The 15,703-nt window shown below is 42.7% G+C and overlaps 1 protein-coding gene across 1 annotated transcript; it reads right to left on the reverse strand.

Moving 5' to 3' along the window:
- Positions 1 to 2,157: 2,157 nt before the first annotated feature.
- Positions 2,158 to 11,347, reverse strand: LOC125901090 (B2 bradykinin receptor-like). The gene is made up of 3 exons (XM_049596483.1): positions 11,276 to 11,347; positions 8,985 to 9,088; positions 2,158 to 6,236 (listed from the first exon to the last, which is right to left on the reverse strand). Exons 2-3 carry the CDS (start codon positions 9,002 to 9,004, stop codon positions 5,243 to 5,245), a joined length of 1,014 nt encoding a protein of 337 aa, XP_049452440.1. The 5' UTR covers positions 9,005 to 9,088; positions 11,276 to 11,347; the 3' UTR covers positions 2,158 to 5,242.
- Between the last annotated feature and the right edge of the window lie 4,356 nt (positions 11,348 to 15,703).

Genomic DNA, 15,703 nt, shown 5'->3' on the forward strand with positions numbered 1-15,703 from the left:
GTACTTGATGACTTTGGAATAAGAACAGGCTAGCTGTTTACACCAAACTCCTACTTAACAATTGTTATGTAACTCAAAAATGGTAACGTCAGACAGTTTTTGCCTCTTTTTCTTTGTCAACAGTGAAAATTAGTCATCCTCAGTATCTGCTGTGTTATGGTTTCAGAATGATGAAGACAGTTGGGGAACAATTACATTCAAAAAACCTTGCAGGATCAACAGGATGACTTTTCTTCTTCAGCAGCTATCAAGTTTTTCCTAAACAATGTACAGATTTTTAGACATTCTATCATCTCAAAGTGCATGTACCTGCCATAAAAGGAAATCGCATGCCTTTGACCCCCCTTAGGTTTGGGCTAAGCCCCGACTGTTTACAAGATCTGGCTTTGCCCTGGCTATTTACTCCACTCATTTTTGCATGCCAGCTGGTCTCCTTTGAGGTTTTGATGTTTCACAGCCTTCATGTGCAGTAAAAACCATGTATCTCTAAATCTGGTTGGAATTTTTCAGATTAACTGAAGGATTAAGTATTCCTTTGTGAGCTGTTAAGGAAATTCTTCTACTTTCTAAGACAAATAAACTCTTTTAAAACCCTCTTGGATTCAGCTGGAAAATGCGTCCTCACAAAGCTAAAAGCAGGGCTGCTTTTTCTGAGCTCATGAAAAGTTGACTGTAGGACATATGTGTATCTCACAAGACAGCCACACTACAAACATATGATGATTTATACTGTAGAATATGATGCATTGCTGTAGAGTGAACTACCCAGTAGTATTTTAAGTAGTTAATTCAACCCAGAAACATCCTTTATAATAGTGAAACACTGAGGTGACCATGGGAGTGGCACAGTGGTGCAGCAAGAAGATTCCTGGTTCAAACCCAAGCTGTTCTGAGCTTGCATGTTCTCTCCATGTCGGTGTGGGTCCCTTCTGGGTACTCCAGCTTCCTCCCACAGTTCAAAGACATGCAAGTCAGGTTAATTGGTGACTCTAATTTGCCCATAGGTGTGTACCTGAATTTGTTCATACATTGCAAACAATTTTAAAACTGCCTCAGGCCTTCTGTATGCACAATTGTGAAGGCCCTGCTGTCTTAGAAAATGGAACAACACACCTTTTAATTAAATCCATAGCATATTAAAACTGCATTAATCAAAAAATGTTTTAATAGAGAAAAAGATTTAACAGCCTCTCAGCTGTACTTTGCGTCGTTCATTTAATTCGCGTGGGAATTGGTCGTTGAGTCCGTAAAGCGTGCCTCTGAGTTCTTCTCCTTTGCTTTTAATCAGTTCCTTGTGTTTGTAATGTTCCAGTTTGGCGATGATGGGTCAGGGAGATTTGTTTGTGTGTGAGCCTAGACGGTGAACGCGGTGGAAGGTGATCTGATTTACGGTATCCGTGGGGATTTTGAGTCTGGTTTTCATGAAGTCCTTTATCAGCGTTTCTGGGTTGTCAGATATGGTTTCTTTCATTTATTTGTTTTCCTTCATGACTGAGTCCATGTTAACGGGGAGCGATTTGACGGTGGTTTGAAGGGAGTTGTTTGACTGCTCTAGTTTTGTGATGTGGCTGTGGGCAAATTCAAGGCTCGAGCGAAGATCTTTTATTTCATTATGGAGTGTTACCAGTAGGTCGAGTTTTTTGTTAATGGATTGCAATACACTGACCTCAACGTCTGTAGCCTCAAGATCGCTGGTGTCTGTGGATTAAGTATTTTTCCGTTTGTTTGGATTAGTTGGATCTTCCGGAGCGTTAACGTTATCCATCTGGCAGTTGGTGTAGTGGTGGTCGATAAACGCTTCCAGATCAGCCAGTATGAACACGGTATGTTCTGGTTGTTGATTACGGCCTCAGATATGGATTTTGTGTTGTTTGGTGAAGAAACAAAGTCCAAAAGAAAAAGTCGCAGAGTGTTTGTTGATCACTGGCAGGGTGCCGCCATCATGAATCTCACCTCCTCACACAGTGTCTCGCGATACTCAGCCGTCCATCACTCCGATACTCCCCCCCCCCTTCATGACTGAGTCCATAAATTTTTTAAAATTTATTTTCAAATAAAAACGCAAGCAGGACAATGAAACAACCAAACAGACATCATCAACAACAAACAAACAAAACAAAAAATACAAACAAAAGAAGAAAACAAAAACCAAACGGGTCACTCATGTAAAAGTTAATTATATAATAAATCCATCTAGGTACAATGATGAAAACCTTGTAGTATTGAGGGGGACAGTCTGGGTTTGATAAAGTCAAGGTCTTTCTGCTGCAAGGTGGTTGCGTTACAACGCTGTTCTGTTGGAATTGCCCAACGTTAAGGTAAAGAGATGTACTGTTATTAATCCTGCTATTCTTCTCCCAACAGCTGTTGATGGAGAACCGCATGACTGTGTGGCTGTGATAACTTCTGCTTGCTCTCCCAGGCCTTGGGGGGTGGTTCATGATTTTGGACAAATTTGGAAAAACAGGGATTTCTTAACTTCAACGGGGAAATCTATTGCTCATCATGAGTTGGTGTCTGCTCTTTTGGATGCTGTGTCGTTGCCTAAACAAACTGCTGTGTGTAAATGTGAAGCTCACACTAACAGCACTGACCCCATCTCTCTGGGTAATGCATTGCTGAAGCTTAATGTCAGTGCGGTAAATTATGGGGGAACAGCCGTGAGGTTCTGGAATGTGACAAAGGTGTCACAGCAAGAGATATACCAACCTGTCATGAGCACTAACCCCAAGAGCCAGAGAGGAGTTGTTTGCTTCTCTAGAAACTGTGCAGTGGCAGCGGATCACTTTCTGGGCACATCTGCCTGTGCACAGACAGTTGTGGCTACGTGTGGGGTGATCTGGGATCGCAACATGGACAACTGCAAAGGTGCGACACCACACGTTGCAACTTTAAATCTCACAAACACTGTTAGTCTTAACTGACCAGGAATCCCAACCCTGCTGTCTGTATGCCACCCAGTGATGGGTATGGATCACTTAGACAACACGTCTGGGTGTGTGGCAGACATGTTTACCAGGCACTTCAGCCTGGATGGTGTGGCTGGTGCTACTTGGCTAAGTTACTGCCTGCTGTGACTATTGTTCCTGATTTGACTCATTTTCACACAGACTATGATCACTACTACCCATCGCACAAAGCAAGACGAGCTGTGGTAAGGGTGCCCCCTGTGGAGAAGGGTTTTGGGGGTTTTGGGGGGTTGTCACATTGTGGGTACTGATTGCTGTACATACATACCTGACATCACTGATAACATGTAGGGATGTAACGATATGGAAAATTTGATATCTCGATTATAGTGACCAAATTATCACGATAAACGGTAATTCTTACTGTGTAAAAATTAACCGAGATTTACCGTAATATCGGTAATCGTTACATTCCTAATAACATGACACGTGGTTGCTCATCTTAATGATCTGTTACATCTGGAGAAGAGTCGTGACACTGAGCTTGGAGCAGGTGTGGACCTGTGGTCCTGGTTTTCTCTGAGCGAAAGCGTCATTAATGCATCTGTTTGCCCCTGTCGTGATGGTTCTGCTGATGCTATGCATTGTTATGTGTTGTATCATTCCCTGTGTGAGATCCATGACTACATCAATGGTATCGTCTGCTGTAGGGCGCTACATACAGATGGATCTGTGGACTCCTCCTTACGATTCACAGGAGTCACTCATTTAAGTTTTTTCTTCTGATTCACATTGATTTGTCTCGCTGACAATGTTTTACTCATCAAAGTTGATTCACATTTATTTGTTTTAGCTTAGAAATGTTTTGATCATTAAAGTTGATTTCATTAGTAGTTTGTTTAGCAAATCACATTCATCATTTATTCACATTTTAATCACATTTTTACTTTTTAATCACATTTTACCTTATTTCACATTGATTACACTTAACATTAGATTAGTAAACACCATATTTACTCAATTTTTCATTTTTTATTTTTTCATTTTCCATTTTTATTACTTGTTTGACAGTCAGTGTTCCCTTTATTGATTTTTACTATTGGGTATTCTTATTAAAGATGACATTTTTTCATTTATGCTTATCTTGCTTTAGTTTAGAGTTTAGTATAAGGGATTTTTTGTCCTTATCATATAGAGGTTTTTTCCCTTTTTAGGTAGTGTAGTCAGACAGACAAGTCATTTACCCTCTCCTTTGCCACATAGGGAGGGGGATGTTTGGCTTGCCTGTGCTTATGGCCTGTGACTTCTGCCTGGGCTTTCATCTCCTGTGTCGGAGGCTGGTGGTACTGCTGTTTGGCTGGTATGGGCGGTACTCGAAGGTCATAAGGTCATTAGATAATGGGGAATTTTCCATGCTCAAGGTTTAGCATGAGAATGCTAAACTACTTTTTTTCACCTATAGCGTGTACTGCATGTTTTTATATAAGGGTACTTGCTATGATGTATGATGTATATTGCTCAGTTTAACCCCTACTGTGACAGCAGTGAGAAATACAACAGAAGCTTAATGGGAATAGGTTAAAGGTTACAAGCCAGGGAGGCTCCCACACCAAGTGTCCTTGCTAGCCTCAAGAGATGTTGTGTCTTAGGGATGTCCGCCATGCATATCACGTGAAACAGCGGAACCACAGCTTTCTGACAAGACCAAGCACTTGTCGGTAGTCCAATAATTTCACAGCGAAAAAAAATGATAAAGTTACACTAAAATTATGTATAACAGAGCTTTCATACAGCTTTGCACACACATTACTCTTGGATGGATTACTTGCACAGAAATGCCACGCATATCACATGAAAGTGCAGGACCTCCAGTGATACCACACACATCATTGTGCTGTCATCCCATCAAGCTATAAATACAGATCAAATGTCTACAAAATCAGACTTTGTATGACAAGTCCAGTGCACTTCACCTTTGGCCTAGGGGGTCCATGTCATTGGTCCGACAGCCCATTGGTTCGACATCCCATTAGTTCGACTGTCTGTGGTGCTGAACGGCTCCCGGCGGGCGTATTTCTACCTTGATGGTGTGCCGCAACCTGCTCTGGGTCAGCTGGGAAAGGCTTGAGGCGAAGCAGGCTCACAGCTTATGTGTTTGTCACTTTCTTTTTCATTTTAACCCACACCATGATTTTTTCCTAACCCTAACCAAGTGGTTTTTGTGCCTAAACCTAACCAGACCTGAACCACAGGGCATCATGATGATTTCAGAACGGACTTCGGACAGCCAATGGGCAGTTCCCGGCCTAGGGCCTGTAGGGTTAAACTGTTTATTAAATAATTGTTTTGCCACCACAGCTCCGTCTCTGGAAGAGTTCCCTAACTTTTTTCTGGAAGTTTTTTCCTACAATGACGTAGAGAATGGGGTTGAGAACACTGTTGAAGAAGGCAAAGTACATGAAGACAATGTTGCAGGTGTTTATGATGGTGATGACGTCACATGTCAGTAGCTTAAGTTGTATTAGTGCGTTTGGTATCTTAATCAGATGGAATGGCACCCAACAGATCATAAATGCCAGGAGGACTGCCAGCACCAGAGTAGTGGCCTTCTGTTCTGTCTGCCTGGTGTTTAACGCATCAATTGACCGGTTCTGCAGGGCTTTAATAATCTTGAAAGTGCAGTACGAAATAATTGAAACAGGGATGATGAAGCCAAATATTATCTGCATCACATCAAACGCAAGCCATACATGGGCATTTGGGTAATTAAGATAGCATAACCTGGAATTTGTGTCAGGGAAATATTTTACCTCCCTGTAGACAAGTGTGGGGACACCCAGGAGCAGGCCAAAACCCCACACCAGCACACAGGCCAGTTTGGCACATTTTGGCCTACGCATTTGTTCATGGGACAGCGGGTGCACCAGTGCTAATACACGATCTATGCTAATCAGAACAAGGAAGTAGATGCTGCAGTAAGCGTTCATGTTGATGGAAAAGGTGATCAGTGTACACAGGGGAGTATGAAATGGCCAGTCGAATTTTTTGGCTGCGTACACAGCCCAGAAGGGTAAACAAGTCATCAGGACAAGGTCAGCAATGGCCATGTTGCTCAAGTAGATCTCAGCCACGGTGCAGGCCTTCTTGTGGAAGCAGAAAACCATCAGGACAAACGCATTCAACACCATTCCCAGCACACTGACGAGCAGGATGTACACTGGCAGCACAGTGTAGTGCCATTCCGCGGATTCTGTGTCAGGACAATGAGGGTCATGCGTGTTGTTTAGATCTCCAGATAAAGCCACAGTGGTGAAGTTAGCAGGGATGCTGTGGAGGAGGAAGGCAAACAAGACAGCAGATTAAAACAAAGACACTTTGGCGTCGGCGGCTTTTCGGCCGATTGAGCATATTGAATCGGCAGCAGAGCTTGTTGGTGAGAGAGATCACTCTGATTGGCTGTTCAGGCTTTATTTCCTCGCCCCTGTAGCAAGTGAATCTGCCTGTAGTGAAACCGGGGCTAACCGGTGCTTCCTCCTCATGCTCCACTTCACTCAGCTGCCTGACAGACCCGCTGCTTCTTCCCACTTTAACCTGAATAACAAACTGGAGCTAGCTGGGAGCGGCTAGCGGAGCGTTAGCCGCAGCATGACCGGAGGGAAGCACAGCCAGTTAGCCTCCACTAGTCTCTGAGCTAGCCCCGGCTCTCTGTTTGCATCCAACTGGAGCACCGAGCCCTGGTTTGTTAATCAGGATAAAGTAGGAAGAAGCAGCGGGTTTATCGGGCAGCTGAGTGAAGTGGAGCCTGCGGAGGAAACGCCGTGACCGTCTGGTTGCAATAGTCCGTGGAGGTGCTGCGGTGCTCGGCTGCACAGATAGGAAACCCCTCGGCTGACAGGATGTACCACTCTCTCACTATGCTCTCTCTCACACAGGCGCAGAACGTACGTGCCACTTGGCCATTGGATGTAGTCCGTGTAGTGTGTTCAAATGCAGCTGACACAGGGCGATGTGACGCGATGTAGACAACGGAAAAGTTGGCTTTTGTCGCCGCTAGTTCTTTGATGTCGGTTTGGTGTGTCCGCACCTTAACACAGCTGTCAATGCAGTGTCAAACTACGCAGAGCTGATCAAATATGAATGAATATTCTGTTACTGCTTTGCTTAAATCTCAACTCACGTGTTCTCAGAAACATATTTTAGTGCACTGTTTAGCTGTGAAATGAGAAAGCTGGTTCAGCTGGATTTTGTTTAATTGAATTGGACATCGGTCACAAACATTCTCATTTTACAGCTAAAAAGGACGCTGAAATTTGTTTCTGAAATCATTTGAGGCTAGAAATAGGCAATGCAGCAACAGAATCTTGATTCATATTTGATCAGCGCTGCCTGACATGATTGACAGCTTCGTTAGAGACGCCTTGGCTCTGATTGGTTGTTGTTTTGGTAAGGTGCGGTAAGGCCATTAGAAGTGCTGCATGTCAATAGAGTTGGCAGAAGAATATGATTATCTGCCTCATTTTGTGCTGTGTACACGAACAGTTTCAGGATATATAAAGTTTATTTTTGTAAAGTTATCAGCTACAGCTTTATATATTGAATACTGACATTGGATGCTGTAAAAAAGCTGTTTTCACAGTTTAAAACAGTTCCCAGAGAAATTGATTGTGCATAAAAAAGGGTGGGAGCATTTAGACCCAATATGAGGCAGATTTACAGTAATCTTTCTGGCACACCACTGTGATAACTCCTCAAATAAGACAGCTACAGTCAGGTTTGATGAGTTACTATAAAACAAAGTATAGCTGAGACGTTAGCGTGGTGTTTTATAGATGATTGTCTTCAGTTTTATGTTTTTCTTTTAAATAATAAAGACCAATAGAGCTAACTTTTAAAATAAAGCTTAAGGTTATGTTAGCTATATTTTGTAATCAAGGTAATCCTGTTTTTGCAGAATACAATTTCATATTTGTGTAAGCCCAAGGAAGAGGATCATCGAATAATAAATTATTCTGTTTTAAGTGCCTTATGACATGTGAAATGCTTACAAATCCTTTCCAAACATTTGTCAAGGATTAATAAATAATTTCTCTGATAATGGCCTGTTTTGTGAGCCAGCACCACTCCTGACAAAATGAAGACAAGGAAAATAAACCATGCAGAGGGTGGGGTGTTTGCTGACATGAGACACTGAGACTGCCATTGTGCCATGAATAATTGAAATTAGTATGATCATTTTTTACATTACATCAGGGGCTGAACATGCCAAAAAAAAAAATCATGTTAAAAATGAATCATGTTCATATATAGATATAGATAAAGATATAGATACATCCTTGACAATGAGCAATGAAAGATGACACTCACTGTGATTTCCTGATGGTTTTGTGGGTAAAGCTGACAACATTTGCATATGACAAGCTGCATTCATGACAGTACGTCATTAAATGTAATATGTGTACAGCAAAACACACACACAAAAACCCTGTTTCTATAGTGTTATTTTAAAACAGTAAAAGCAGTCATAGGAAAGACTCTTTATTTGTCTTTCTTTTGCCCCAACTTGTGTGCATATACTACAGTTGAACTTTTCCTTGTGTATTATTATCAGAGGTGGAAGTGCTCAGATTTTGTATTTAAATAAGAATAACAATAACACAGTGTATAAATACTGTTACAAGCAAAACTCATGCATTCAATTTTTTACTTAAGTAAAAGTACAAAAGCACTGGCATCAAAATATATGCAAAGAACCAAAAGTAAAGCAATCATTGTGCAGAATGGCCAGTTTCAGTTGGCAAGTAGCTCTTAGTGACGTCATTCTAAGAAAAATCTTAGAATTCCTCGAATTCTAAGATTTTTCTTAGAATGACGTCACTAAGAGCTACTTTTAGTCTTAGGATTCTTTGTGAATACGGGCCCAGATTTCTTTGTAAAGGTAAGTACATTTTTAAGTGTCTGTAAACTGCCATTCACAGACACTGTTATTAAGCACAAATTCACATTGAACATTGTTCAGCTGTTGACAGTTAATATCCTGACTACAATGAATGATTAGTAAAACATATGCATGCATACCTTGTAGACAGAAGAGCCATTCTTCCTGAAGAAGTCCAGATGTGAAATGCAGACACAATACACTGCTCCAGTACTTTCCTCGTCTGTGCTCTGTGCCTCACTCCCTTAAAAGAGAGAGGAAATTGGCCAATTGATGTAATATTGCTTCATTTGCATCCTCCCATGACCCTCTACCACTGTGCCAAATTTCACATGGATTGACGATTGAAGTCCTCTACAGGTTACATCTGTAACAGGAAACCGATGGAATTGGGAGCCGGCGATGTTTTTATTCCCACAGCTGGGGAAATCACAGGTTCGCACCATTTTGGTATTCCTCTGTTTACCTACAGCAGCTGACGAGGGTGTGTTGTGAGCCTGAGCCGGTGTTTGCGCTGTAGTAGTAGGTATATATAGGGCTAGTACATCTTTTTCCTCACTAATAATAGCCTGCTGGTTCTCTGTTGGAAACAGCCGATGAAGTTTTCGTTAGCCGTTGCTATCCTGCGCACCTGCACGGCGTGGTGATGAACTGCCTAATTGATTTCTGTTCGCGTGCTGTCTTGCTGGCCTGCACGGCGGAGTGATACTGGCCAGAAAACAGTCCCAATTGATAGCAAGATCTGACGTAATGTGGGGATGTTTTAAAATTATTGAAATAGTGTAACAGCCTATTTCCACCAGATGCGTGTTGGTTGCGTCTCTGCTCCGGCACGGCAGCGGAGCCGATAGGATTCAATTCTAGTCAATGTGTGTGTTTCCACTGGCTGCGGCTGTGCTGCGTTCCGGCTCCGTCTCAGCTCTGGCACTCCGGAGCCCTCAGCAACAGATACGCAGGACTTCTATTTTTGCTGGACACTGGAGCACAACACAGCAATTCAGCACAGAGCAGATCGTGCGGGGCAGGAAGTCGTGCACAGAAACACAATAAAGCATCCGGTTAATTTTCAAAATAAAATACACAGTGTTCACGGCGGATCATATTTCCCTGCACTACACCTTGAAAACTACATAATGGGCAGAGGGAGGCCTGAAGTCAACAGGTCAGAGGTTTTCAGACATCATTTCACCCCGTGAACACCATGGACGAGGAGATATTAATCATGAAGGTGCACCGAGATGTCTTCCGGAGGAGCTGCACCGCTCCGCACAGCAAACGCAACTGGTGAGTATTGACGGACAGTGGAGCATGCAGCAGATAACCAGCGCTGCCGTTCCGCAACGGACATGCATCCAGTGGAAATCCGGCGTAACAAAACACATGCATACTTTTTTGTAGCTTAAAACCTTTTGGTAATGTGTCCCCTTATATCTTCAGAACTACTTCTCCGGTAAGCTACGGGCCATTTCTCAGAGCAGGAGGCTCGTTGACAGTAGTGGCACCGTCACATCAGAGCTACAGATGGTCAGAGTTTCACACAACTTCATGTCCAAAAACCTGCACTATCCCTTTAAGTGCGCCAACAAACCAGCGTGACCAGCTACATTATCACAGCTGTTGAAGTGTTGCCCAGCAGCTTGTTAATGTAGCTACATCTTCACAAGCTTGCGTGTGTCTTGCCAAAAAGCATCTCGACAGAATGTCATCTAAAAAACAAACAAAAAAGCAAACACAGCAACAACAACCCTACAGTGTTCTTTAACGTGTGAGCCAAAGTTTAACATCACATTTCATCACCCCATTGTGCATGCACTGCAATACACAGTTGGCAACTAAACAAAATAACACAGCACCACACCTAGAATCAAAAACATGTGAATGTTTTATGCTTCAGCGTGTCCCTGGAGTGCTGAAAAAAGTTGAGGGTGGCTCAGCTTTTGATTGTAGCGTGTCACACCCGTCTGCAGGGACAAGTTCTGGGCATCAGTTTGAAGCTTCATGTCACCTGCTTCTACTGAGAACGACTGCTGTGTTGTTCATAGTGTGAACACAGCATAATGCTCCACATACACTGTGCTAACACTACCCTATGGCTATCCGGTCACTGTACAAACAGCCAGTGTGCAGTTTATGACAGTCTAACATTTCATGGAGCACATCTGCAGAAAATACATTTACAACCCCTGATTCTCAGCTGTTCTGTTTAGTTGTGCAATCTTATTTAATCGGGGCAGATTATCGTCTTAACTCCTGTTAGTCACAGTAAATATTATCACAACTTGGCACACAGACATTAAACCATGACATACCTAAGCTACTTGAACTACCACAGCTGTTAAATGCAAGTGAGGAGGGCTGCATTAAAACAACTGTCCTATAAATTTCTTATCTGTCTTCACATATTATATTTAAAAGACGCTGCGTCTCTTACCTGGGATCTCAGTGTGTCTCAACAAGAGGTGAAGGTACAGACGTCTCTCATATCCTTATTTCACCTTGGAACCTCCCACTGATACAACACTTTCTTATGTATCATTCCATAATCCACTAGATCTCCTGGGTCTTAAAGTCCTACCCATTACATGCAGAACGTATTATTACTGGTATCATGTTTCAAGCTTTCTTCAGTATCAGAGTTGTATATAGTGGGGCGGCTTAGCTCAATATATCACAACAATCGTTCATTTTGTGATGAAAGCACACAATCTGGTATAGAGGGATATAGAGGGAAGTTAAGTGATAGGAAGTTTGTCATAGATGATGAGGAAATCCCAACAATTAGGGAAAAGTCAATAAAGAGCTTAGGTAGGTGGTACAATGTGGAGTTGAATGATGAGGAACAGGTGGTGAAATTTAGAAAAGATGTGGCTGAAAGATTGGATAGAATAGATAAATCAGAACTTCCAGGAAAGTTGAAGTTGTGGTGTTTGCAATTTGGGCTATATCCTAGGTTAATGTGGCCATTGTCAATTTATGAAATTCCAATATCTGTTGTGGAGAGAATTGAAAGTCCGGTTAGCTCCTATATTAGGAAGTAGTTGGGCGCTCCTAGGTGCCTAAGAAGTGTTGCATTGTATGGAAAAAGGATACTTCAGCTGCCAGTATCTAGTTTAACAGAGGAATTTAAATGTACCAAGGTCAGGACAGAGATCTTGTTATCTGGGAGTAAAGACATGGTAGTTAGGAGTGTGGTTCCAAATCCAACCAAGGGGAGGAAGTGGAACCCAAGAGCGGCAGTTCAGGAGGCAGAGGCAGCTCTTAGGCAACATATATTCAGCATTGAGTGTACCAAATTTGGTGCTTTCATCACAAAATGAACGATAGTTTAGCTATGCCGCCCCACTTATAGTCATAGTTGTCTGTACATATATTGCTGACAGAATGTGCTAATAGCCTAAAGGCATTTTTGCAGGTACAAATTTCCATACTTTAAACAAGTAAAGGCTTAAAAACTGGTTCTTCTTCTGGTCTTCTTCTTTAAAGTTTTACCTTTTTCTTTTGTCATACTGGCACCCAAACAAGCCTGAGTGTTTGTGTCAGATTTAATTTTACACACCCATTTCCCCGTCTGCCTCCTCCTTCTCGTAAATGATGTGCCAAACAGGAATGGTGAGGTGTGGCATTTGGCAAAATCCAACTGCAATTACTCGTGCTGGCAAAACAAATGCACACATTCACACAAATGAGACAACTGTCATCATTCATGGAAATCTCACTGCATTATCCTGAGCGGAGGAAAAGACAGGATTATTATTATTTTTTGCCTGAACAGAACACATGCAGCACAAAACAAAGACCCTCCCTCTGCAAAATACACTTGACTCCTCTCCAAGACTCTGGTATGAGAGGCGTAGCAAGCGAGGGAAATGGGATGATCAAAAACTAAATTAACCAGGCATGAACAAAGCTGCACAGTAATTAGCTATGATTGCTTTTATATTGGGATAAATAGGCTTTTAGTAGATGGAGGTTAAGTTGAAACGTGCAACAACAGATCAAGTGGCTGAAGAATCAAAATGAATACCATATGATTTTTTTTTTTTAATTTTTTTTTACTCCTGCTTAAAGTTGAACCTCAATCTTTTTTAGTGGATGTAGTGAGAAACTTTGTCAGTAAGACATTTTAATGATACAGTTGGAATGGCAGCATACGTTAGCATACTAAAGCTAGCATGCTAATTTCTCAAAGTATAGCTAAAGCTTACAAAAATTGGTTTATTACTTTTGTAAGTAACCTGTGATTCATTCATTCACTCATTTTCTGTAACCACTTATCCTGTTTAGGGCCGCAGGGGGGCTGGAGCCTATCCCAGCTGACATTGGGTGAGAGCAGGAAGGGTACACCCTAGACAGGTCGCCAGACTATCACAGGGCTGACACATAGAGACAGACAACCATTCACACTCACATTCACCTACGGCCAACTTAAGCCCCTTTAACACTGCCAGATTTTCTGCGAAAGTTGGGCCGTTTTGCCGGTAAACTGCGAGTGTTTAGACACACAGAGCCGGATTGGCAAAGTGCCCAATTTTCCGCCTCATAGGGTAGTCATATTGGCGGAACCCTTTTAGTTTAAACAGACCAAGGCGGCCTTCCGCAACGGGAGGGGCTGTTGAAGACTTGTGGGAGGAGCTGTTTGGATAAACAGGAAACAGCTGATAACAGGAATTAGCGAGCGGCTAGTAGCAAGAGGGAAACGCAAACCTGACAGACACTGTAAAGATGAGCAACTGGGGAGACAAGGCATTGTGCAGCCTCCTTGCCACGTGTTTGGTCTGGCGAAAAATTTGATATTTTGACAGTGTTGTATGTGGAGGGGGCCAAATGGCGACATAGCCCCCCCTAGAAAATTTTGTACCTCAAGCCCTGCCTGTGTGTTTCACCTACATGCATGAAATTTAGTGGGCTCATAGAACATACCAAGACACACAAAAAATCCTCTTGGACCCGTGCCATAAACCCAACAGGAAGTCGGCCATTTTGAGTTGAGTTTTTGACGTATTTGAACAAACTCCTCTTTGGGATTTCGTCCGATCGACTTCAAATTTGGTACAGATCATCTAGAGGCCATGCTAATCAAAAGTTATTAAAAGAATGTCAGTAGCTCAAAGGGCGTGGCTGCCAGGGCGTGACAAATTTTGGCAACTTTTCGTTTTCTCTCCATCGATTTTGAAACGGCTCTCACGCCCATATACTTTATCCTAGCAGCTTCAAACTTGCTGGACATGATGGTGGCTCCGCCCTGAATGGCCCGATATGTTAATATCCCACCTTACTCATAGCGCCCCCCGGTGGTAACAGGAAATGACCAGTTTTTACTTTAACATGTACTGATGACACAAACTTGACTGCATCAACTTCATTCCACTTCTAATGCATGCAGAACAAGTTGGTGAAGCTACCTTATGAATGCTGTGAAGCTATGTCTAATGGTGTCCCTGTGGCGGCGTGGTGACTATTAATCCTTTGCCACTAAATATGTTTGGCTTTTTGATGGCTTCAGCTACCTCATATCCTCATGAAAATTGATACACAGGTCAAGAATGGGAAGCTCTTACATCTGATAGGAGCATCGCCCATGGGGGGGACAAAAGGCCTCTATAGCGCCCCCTTGAAATTTTCAAAAAAACCCTCCCCATAGGGTTTTTTTTGGGGGAATAGGAAGATGAAAATTTGTACATATGTGTAAGTTGCCCAGACGCACAAAAAAGTCTCTGCCACTAGTGGTCTACTCCAAACAGGAAGTTGCCCATTTTGATTTAAACTGTTCATTTTGGCGTCGATTTTGTGATAAACACAACTTGTATTTTAACGAACTCCTCCTACAGATTTTGTCCAATCAACTTCAGATTTGGTACAGATCATCCTGAGTCCATGCTGAATCAAAAATTATTAAAAGCTTTTCTGTATGTCAAGGGGCCGCTATGGCAGCGCCATATTTGATGCATCGCCATGCATATTCCAGCAACTCTCCCACATACTTCATCCTAACTGCTTCAAAATTTCTGTACATGACAAGAGCCTTGCCCTGCACGCCTCCTATTCTCATACTCACTCTAACTCATAGTGCCCCCTTGTGGAAACAGGAAATGGCATATTTTTATATTGATAAACACCAACACCACGGTAACTGACCCAGAGTTTAAGTTAGCTCTCAGTCTGGAACGGACAACCCAGAGTTTCCCTCATCTCAGGGTTAACTTACTCTGAGTTTTCACTTAACCGCTTCAGTTATGAGTGCTGCTGCTGGCCCCCCCAGTGGCACAGGAGGGCAAGGGCCCGATCACAGCTGCTTTCAGCTTTAATTAGGGGTCCAAGCCCGCGGGGCCTGGGAAACGCGTCTGCTTGCATATGCGTTTCCCAGGACCAGCAGTCAACACTTTTGTTTTTGCTCCCATTTTTCATGAGCTGAACTCAAAGATCTAAAACATTTTCTATATACACAAAAGACCATTTCTCACAAATATTGTTCACAAATCTGTCTAAATCTGTGTTAGTGAGCACTGCTCCTTTGCCGAGATAATCCATCCCACCTCACAGGTGTGGTATATCAAGATGCTGATTAGACAGCATGATTATTGCACAGGTGTGCCTTAGGCTGGCCACAATAAAAGGCCACTCTAAAATGTTCAGTTTTATCACACAGCACAATGCCACAGATGTCGCAAGTTTTGAGGGAGCGTGTAATTGGCATGCTGACTGCAGGAATGTCCACCAGAGCTGTTGTCCGTGAATTGAATTGAATGTTCATTTCTCTACCATAAGCCGTCTCCAAAGGCATTTCAGACAATTTGGCAGTACATCCAACCGGCCTCACAACCGCAGACCACGTGTAACCACACCAGCCCAGGACCTCCAC

The sequence above is a fragment of the Epinephelus fuscoguttatus genome, linkage group LG14 (assembly GCF_011397635.1).
Source record: "Epinephelus fuscoguttatus linkage group LG14, E.fuscoguttatus.final_Chr_v1".
Taxonomy (NCBI): domain Eukaryota; kingdom Metazoa; phylum Chordata; class Actinopteri; order Perciformes; family Serranidae; genus Epinephelus; species Epinephelus fuscoguttatus.